The sequence below is a fragment of the Rutidosis leptorrhynchoides genome, chromosome 3 (assembly GCF_046630445.1).
Source record: "Rutidosis leptorrhynchoides isolate AG116_Rl617_1_P2 chromosome 3, CSIRO_AGI_Rlap_v1, whole genome shotgun sequence".
In the NCBI taxonomy this organism is placed as follows: Eukaryota; Viridiplantae; Streptophyta; class Magnoliopsida; order Asterales; family Asteraceae; genus Rutidosis; species Rutidosis leptorrhynchoides.
The window spans coordinates 99195454-99204460 of NC_092335.1; the positions used below are offsets into that span (position 1 = coordinate 99195454).

General features: G+C 34.5%; 1 protein-coding gene and 1 pseudogene across 1 annotated transcript; one reads left to right on the plus strand and one right to left on the minus strand.

The window, feature by feature from the left end:
- Positions 1 to 425: 425 nt before the first annotated feature.
- Positions 426 to 2780, plus strand: LOC139900235 (protein MOR1-like; annotated as a pseudogene).
- Positions 2781 to 3559: 779 nt separating this feature from the next.
- On the minus strand, positions 3560 to 8635 carry LOC139896556 (uncharacterized). Its single transcript, XM_071879204.1, has 15 exons — positions 8291 to 8635; positions 7913 to 7994; positions 7039 to 7830; positions 6792 to 6957; positions 6235 to 6387; positions 6056 to 6153; positions 5675 to 5766; positions 5517 to 5587; positions 5300 to 5435; positions 5086 to 5145; positions 4522 to 4601; positions 4358 to 4434; positions 4207 to 4277; positions 4041 to 4098; positions 3560 to 3843 (listed from the first exon to the last, which is right to left on the minus strand). The coding sequence occupies exons 1-15, from the start codon at positions 8506 to 8508 to the stop codon at positions 3724 to 3726; spliced, it is 2274 nt and encodes a 757-aa protein (XP_071735305.1). The 5' UTR covers positions 8509 to 8635; the 3' UTR covers positions 3560 to 3723.
- Between the last annotated feature and the right edge of the window lie 372 nt (positions 8636 to 9007).

The following is a 9007-nucleotide window of genomic DNA, read 5'->3' on the forward strand; positions in this document are numbered from 1 at the left end:
GTACTAGAAGGTATAAAAGCTAGGTAAAAAGGAAACCAAATCTAAATTTATATTTTAATTTACACTTTTAAAATAAAATGACAACTAATATTTCACTTATGATTGGATGTGGATTGTTTAATATGCATTTTAGGTGTTCGATGAAATGTTCAGCTGACGAGCTTCTTAGTCGGATTCTGTGGTTTCACGGGTCATTAAACTAAATGATTTTAGCATTTACGTCCACTTAAAACCTAAAACACATCATTAAACTATTTCGTTTAAACAAACATGTGATTCCACGGGTCATTTCACTAATTATATACCTAAATTACATGTCGCTTGAGACTGGGCTTTTTATTTCGTTTAGCCCATTAGGCCCAAAAGCACTACCATAAAAACTTGCTATTCATTCACACATTATGCGGAGTATTTACAATACAACAATGTCGACGGAAGATGAGAAGATATTGAAGGAAGCAAAGAAGTTAGCATTGGAAGAGCGATTATCACATACGAATTGGAAAGTTCGTAATGATGCCAACATTGATCTTGCCGCTTTATGTGACTCAATCGCCGATCCTAAAGATCCACGTATTCGTGAATTTGTTTAGGGTTTTTATTTACTTCTTTCTTTACGGTTATTTCAATCTAAATTCGTTAGGTTTTAACTTCGATTTGTGTAATGTATGTTGATTATTTTGTGATTATTATACTCTATTGTTTAATGTTTGTTTATTAATCAGGACATTTGTTTAAGAAGTCGGTTGCTGATTCAAATGCGGTTGTACAAGATAAGGCTCTTGATGCCCTAATTGCTTACTTAAAAGCCGCTGATGCTGATGCTGGAAGGTTATGTCTGTCCTGTAATTTTTAATAAATATATATGTATACGTTTGTGTGTGTGTGTGTTATGTGTTGTGTTATGTGTGTTTATGCATGTATGTGTTTGTGTATATATGCATGTGCATCTGCATGTATTGATTGCTATCTTAATGTATGAAATTGTATTGATAGTTCACTTCAGATGTTATTTTTTCGCTTGTATATGATTCTAGTGCTACAATTAGCTATGGTTTCGCATGGTTGTAAAATTTTTCGAATTCACTTGGACAACTGTCGCAACTGGATCTAAACTTCATTTTGCAAATAACGTTCTTATTTATTTAAAATTTGCAATGTTGTGTATGCTGGGTTTTTAATGATGCTGAAATAACAATGTAGACATTGAAACCGAGTAAGTACTACTTACTTGGGAGCAATATATATGTTGTTTATGTTAGAATACAGAACCAAAAAGGGACCATTTCCTGAAATGGAAGTTTGACTTTAGATCAAAAGTAAAGTTAACTTCATCATTTCCATAAGTAAAAGGCAACATAAATCTGAGCACAAAGCATGAGGCAACGGTCACAAGCATATTTCCTATTTTGATAAAGGGGTTCCAAAATGAGATTTGGAGCCTAACCTCTAATAGAAATAGCTGTTGTATTTTTTGTGTATAAAAACACTTATCAAATGTAAACTGAATCACAATCCAATATATTCAAAATGTAGTCCTCAAAGTTTAAAGTCTTCTTTTAGTTCATAATCAATTCAATGAAAATGAATTCAGTTTACTTTCAATTAATATTTCCGCTTATCAATTTTAACAGTTTATATCAAAATGCACGATGATTAAAGATGTTACCAATTTATGTAGGTATGCGAAGGAGGTTTGCGATTCAGTTGTGGAAAATTGTCTTACGGGTTGTCCAAAGATGGTGGAGAAGGCACAAATTGTGTTTATGCTTTGGTTGGAGTTGGAGGCTGTGGATGTATTTTTGGTACGACGTTTGATGTAGAAATTAGTTTTGCTAATTGTTTCTTGATAATTTATAAGTTTGGCTTAGTAGCAAGGTGGTTTCCATGTTTAAATGTGTTTGATATTATAACTAAAATTAGAGAGCAAAACACATTATTGTTTTTTATTTTCAATGAAACTTTGTGGGTTAGTACCTACATGGCTACACCCTTGTATTTGTATATTTTCATGAATACTCCAACTCTATTTACGTACTCAAAATCCCTTTTTTATATGTTGTCGTTTTTCTTATTTAATTGTTTGTTGATAGGATGCCATGGAGAAAGCAATCAAGAATAAAGTCTCTGTTGTTCCTGCCATAGATGTCATGCGTCAAGCTTTAAGGTTTGCATCTGAGTTTCAATGCTTGTAAAGTCTAATCTTTAAATTGATTATTTTATATGCCACTTATTTAATTATTTATTTCAATAACAGTGAATTTGGTTCAAAGATTGTGCCGCCAAATAGAATTTTGAAGATAGTTTCGCAACGTATTGACAGTCAAGATCAAAATGTCGAGGCTTCAACGAAACAGCTAGCATTTGAGATTTTTCGTTGGATTAGTGGAGGCCCTGAGAATTCCATATTGCGTGAGGAAATGAGGGATACAACGGTATGGCTTATCACTTTTACTTTAACTTATAAGCAAAAAAAACAGTAATAGGTAAGCATTATTAATATACTTGTTTTACTATATGCATGTATATAAAAGGATGAAGAGTTGAAGGCTGAGTATGCCTATCTCCTGGAAACCGCTAAGCCTACTCGCAAAATAAGGTTTGTGACATCTTCACATCATGCTAGTCTTAGTTGGCAATAGCTTTTGAGGAATGAGTAACTAGATATATATTTATGTAATTAGTGAATATAATAGTTTTGATTATATTTTCCAATTCTTGCCAGATCTGATCAAGATGCCGAGGCTAATTACTTTCACAACGCACAAATTAATGAGTGATATGTAGACATGGATACATATATTATGGCTTTGTATTATGTGCGTTTCTTAAATCTCATGGTTCGCTTGTTGCTTTGAAGAGAGTGGAATCAGATTAGGATCTACTCTTTAAACTTTTGTGCTTGCAACATAAAGACTGTTGATCATAAAAGATTAATGTGTTACACATATATTTATTAAAATTATCGTTCAAAATCTGACTGGTGATTGGTGGAGTTGAACCCAGGATTCAGTCAGCAAAGCATCAACAAGTTTCAAGTGTTCATGACATTTTATTCATGTATTAGTTACATTATTTTTTCAGAGTAAGATAGTACAAAAAGTAAAAAAATTCGAATAACTGAAGACATCATTTACATGGATTTATAACCAAAATCAAATCGTAACTGAAGACATCGATTACATGGATATTTAACCAAAATCAAATCTAATACGCTCAAAAGACTCCAGATACGTGGCAAAATGGTGTGTTTGGGTAACTCTCAAAATGGGAAATCTATTTTTAAAGGTGATGAGGTTGACTCAACACAACTTTTATCTGAAGAAGTTGTGTTACAATTTTTCACTTTTTTTTAGGCACTCTCATTCATGTAACAATTAGAAATTCTTCTTCCTAACTAAATAAACTAAAAGCGTTATGATTGGCAAATTGTGTCATTTACTCTCTCCAATTTCGCTTAAGTTCCTTAACTATCTCATTAACAAAGATAAACCTGACTAAAAGAAACAAAAAGTTCTTGCAATATAGTACTGTAAATGTTAAATCAAGTATACCTTCAAAATCAAGCATGAGTATAAACATGACATTTAAATTATATTTATAATCCTAAAACCACACAAACTATACATAAATAACATAAAGGAAGAGCCATCCTGTATACAATATATACGTTCAAAAAATGATCCATGTTTTTCTACAGGAAAAATTTCAGGCCTGCTTTACTTATTGGTTCGATTTCTTTTTGAAAACGGGATAATACGCTTCTAATTCAAGACGATCTAGTATCTCCTGCGTAGCCCATAGGTAGGACGAGTGACCATCAATCAGTTCTGTAACATCAACCTGTATACACAACATTCATTTTTTGTTATTTCCCTCTAATTGTTCTTTTAAAAAAAATGGAAACAAAAATATGTAACCAAAAAAAAAAAAATTAGATTTCAGAAAAAGCTTGTCATAAATCTAAAAACTTAAAGTAAAATACTTGCAACCTTAAACGTTTGCCCAGTTTTTACTACTGAGAAATATAGTGAACTTACATTCTCGATTCCCGGAACATTCACAGATTGGATTCCAGCTAATCCCTGAGTAAGTAGACTGTAATAGAAACAATTTATAAATATTAGTAAAATCTGAGGCTCGAGTAATAAAAATAGAATTGGACGGAGAGTCATCAATGAATAATTCAATTAAAAATTTACATACCTGGCACGAAAGGCTACTCCCAACATCCAATCATTTGTGGAGTAGGCATTTATCAATCTACCAGAAACTACCTACAAAAACAAATAAATAAATCGAAGAAACATAGGACGTTTATTAACAAACTTATGATGCTACACAGTATATGGAGTACCTTTCTAACGGCCCCCCAATTTTCACCTTGTATAGCAATAGGTGCCCCAAGTAGAACCACTCTTTCTACAATTCCATCTGCAAATGCAGTTAAAAATGTGCATTAATATCTTTTGGGCTAAAAAAACACAATGACAAACCTAATTTCTGCAACCAACCACTTACCATATCCGGCTTCAGCCAGATGTTGAAGACACTTGAAGATTGCACGTGCTCCAAGTGAGAAACCGACCAATGTCACAGGCCTGAAATTTATAAGCACCCAATAATTGGCATGCTTCTTAGACAAGGGCAAGCTTTATATCCGAAACTAGTATTGGGTTGTGTTTTCTCTCAACTTTCAAATGGGTCAAATAAGAAAATACAGTGTCAAAAAGGTTAAAAGTCACCTAAAGTCTGGTTTCCATGCATATAACCTACTAAATTGTTTTACTTAAAGATTTAGATCATTGTCTTAGTAATACTGCTCCTCTAATCAAAATTTACACATTTATCATTTATATAATTTATGTAAATACTAATACAAAAAGGGACAAGAAAGTGATAGCTAAGCAGACGACCTGGTCCGACCATTCCTAAGTGCAAAGCTGTTTCTACGTTAACCATACTTTGACCCATTACCTGACCCGCCCATTTCACCACCTCTACTAGCAGTGTATGCTAAATATGGAACTGCATTTCAAAGACCTTTAATAGAAGCTGAAATGGCATAATAAACATTTATTGTACCTGTTGCCTTGCAACCCTTTGATTAATACTTCGGCAAGCAGCTTTCCAGCCTTGTCAGATCTGTCATAAACTTAAAGTTTAAAGGCGGAGATTTAAATGGAATTAATGGAATGCTACAGGTTTTAATCATGAAAACGCCTATCCAGTCAGTGAACAAACAAACTCAAGTTTCAAACTTAGAAAATAGGAGTAGAAAAATAACAAAATGAAAAACCTGTTCACAGCAATTGTCCATTTGCTATCAATAATATCAGTTAACCAAATTAAGGTTGCAGGCCAGGCAAAAGCTGTTAGAATAGAGCTTAATACAGTCATCATTGCACCTTGTTTCATCAGTGCCAATGCAAGCGCTTCATATATATCAAAAAAGAGTATATCATCAACACATCAACAATATATTAATTGTTAAAAGTTAAAGGTTAAATAATTACTTGATGAAAGCCAGTCCTGAATTGCAGTGCTTACTGCAATTAAATGTTTGGATTCCCATTGTAGTGCATATCTGATAAGTTTGTGTAATTAGAAAAAAGAACTTAAAAAACAAATAAAAAAACTAACACAACTACCAAAAATTCAATTTTTGAGTTACCTTTCCATGTTATCAGTTTGGCTTTCCCACGGCCTAATAAAATCCTGCTCTTCAAAAACAAATCCCGACACCAATATCTCGACTGCCAGCCTCTGATAATATAATCTTTATGAGAATATATCATAAAAAAATAGAAAAGAATTACACGACGCGTCCCTGTGGTTTACCCCAGATTTCATGCGGCGTCCCTAAACTTTTTTTACGCGCGGGGTCCCCGTACTTTACTCACAGAGACCCCTCTCGAAACGAGTGTGAAGTACGGGGACCCCGCACGTCAAAATAAAGTTTAGGGACCCTGCATGAAATCTGAGGTAAACCACAAAAACGTTTCATGTAATTTTTTTCCTCACAAGATAAGGAAGGAAGCGAAAAGGAACTCACGCCTTGGTTATGGTTTTCCCCAATGGGCTTGAACTCAAATTCGTCAATGCTTCCTGTCCTTCGGGCCATTTTTGTCCCAGTTAGGCCCGCTCCAGCAGCTAGTTATATCTAATTGTTAGCCAACAATGAATTTTCATAAAAAAACTAATATAATACTCTTTATATGATTATTTACTTACCTCCAAATGATGCAGCAACTGCAACAGAACCTGCAACACTACCGGCAGCGGTCGCAACAGCCGCAAATCCACCCGCTCCAATAACGGGTATAATGGTGCCCAATGTAGGTGCTAATGCACTAAATCCCGCCGCAATTGCTGGTGCAGCTAAACCTAATTAAAAAAAACAAAAATACCATGTAACGTTATACTGATGACTATATATATACAAAGAGACTAGTAAATTTAAGATTTAAGATGGACATAATTACTGAGATAGTCCCCGTGGTTTGACCCATATTGCTTAAATAGTTCCTAGGGTTTTATTTTAATCTACTTGGTCCTCGTGGTTTTCAAAATGTTGCTGAGATAGTCCTTTTGTTACTGAGTCCCTGTGGTTTCAGCAATTTGGTGAAACCACATGAACTATCTCAGTAACATAGGACTATCTCAACAACATTTTGAAAACCACGAGGACCAAGTAGATTAAAATAAAACCATAGGGACTATTTCAGCAATATGGGTGAAAACACAGGGACTATCTCAGTAATGATGCCTTTAAGATATTGTATCTATACCACCAGTAATTGCCATTAACGTTCCACCAGTTAAAGCAGCAGCTCCAATGATACCTCCACGTTTCCACTTGGCCCATGCGCTTTTTGGTGCTTGATCCTCTTCATTCGCCTCTTCTTGTTTCAAAACCGCCATTGCAGAACAAGCAACAATGATCTCGATTGCTTCCTGCAAACACAAAACCACTTTTTTGGAACATATTAAAGATCACATCATGTATGCAAAAACAAATATTTTTAGGAAACGAACCATCAATGTCCACTTGATGTTAAACCATGTTGTTAGTAACCGCAAAGCAGCACGGTGATGAGCATCATAACCTTTTCCTCGTCTCTTGGATTTACTCTTTTCATCTTCAGGTGTATTTGCTAAACAAGCTGAAAGAAGCTCATATAATACTGTAATTTTCCTTCCATAACTGAGCATCTTAACCTCTTCAATAGGTTTATCTTCAACATCAATGTTGGATGCAATCAATACTTCTTTCGTGTCAGGCGACTTGCAATCTATCTCCTGCCCATTTTTACAACTTTCATTTTTGCAATCTGTTTCCTGCTCATTTTTACAGATTTCATCTTTGCAATCTTTCTCCAGCTCACTTTTGATCTTCACATTATTCAAATCTTTCTCCAGCTCTTTTACTAAGTTTTCACTATTACAGTCCTCCTGCTCGCTTTTTAACTTCTCAAAATTGAGCTCTTTTTCCTGCACGTTCTTTAACATCTCACTATTGCCATCTTTTTCCTGCTCAACTTTTAACATTTCATCATTGCACTCTTTTTCTTGCACATTTTTTAACTGCTTATTTAAAAGCTCAATATCTAAATCTTCTTTCTGCAAATCAGATTTTAATTCATTACTGGCATACTTTTCTTGCCACTCATCTGCATATGCACGTTGCTTCTCTTTTCTAGCCTCATAATCTTCAACAGTTGTTTCTATGCTTGCAGCCATAGCATCAACAGCATTAGCCAAAGCAAGTTCATGTTCCGAATCTTCTATAGAAGCATCATCACTTTCTTCTGCCAGTAATCTTAAAAACTGCAATAACATCAATAACACTAGTCGGAAAACAAACACCTTTTATATACACATTTAAAAAGCCCCATATAAAGTAGCATACCGATCCGATATGTTGACTCGAACACATAGAACCAGCAGTTTCCTCTAAACCAGACCAGGCTGAACGATCAACATCTAAAAACCTACATTTAGCAGTACGTACAATACAAGTTACACTAGTTAATACATTACTATAAAATCAAATTAGGGCAGATTATGATCACTAATACAATCACACCTTAATTTCTACAATGAATACAGTATATATTTCTAAATCATGTATTTAGCAGTAGGTGCATGTTCAAAATAAAGCAAATTATGATCACTGATAGAGTCACACATTGAGCTCTACAGTGAAAAAGTATTAAACCTAGATACAAGTATATACATATTCTATTCTATTTTTTTAATGATTAGAGAATATTTAAAGTAAATAAACCTGAAAACGGGTCGGAGCAGACCCGATGACTTGTTAACCCAAAGCTGAGGGTCATCGGCGACAGAATCGGTACTACTTGCATTGCTGCCACGATAATCTGTGATTTCATCGTAAGAGGAACCTAACAGAAGTGTTTGGTGAATTTGAGCCTGATTTAGGGATAATCCGAATAACGCTGCGGCGGCATATCTCTGCGCCTGCGTTAACTTCGACGGCATTGCGACGGATTAAGTGTTGATTTTGCTTATTATTTGCTAGCATATGTTGGTTGGATTGATCGGAAATTTAGTCTGAATTTTCAACTGGTCGGCGTAGACTCCGTAATCGTGATCCACCGTTTTGGACTTTGAGAATTTTAACGAATTGCAAAATTAGTCCTTGGAGGTTTTATACCTGTATCTATATCTAAAGATTCAGAAGAAATGAAATGAATAGGTAACTTTATGGGTTTCACACATTCATCACAAAGGTTTACCTTTTTACAATTTGGCTACACTTTTTACCATCCTCATCTTTATAGTTTTCACAAACTTACCACACACTTCTCACTTTTTATCATTTAACCACAAAACCTCTCATCCACTATAAATCCACCACATAATTTTTACTATCTACTAACTCTTCATTGTTATCGTTATCGTTATCGTTATGGGTTTCACACATTCATCACAAAGGTTTACCTTTTTACAAATTGGCTACACTTTTTACCACCCTCAT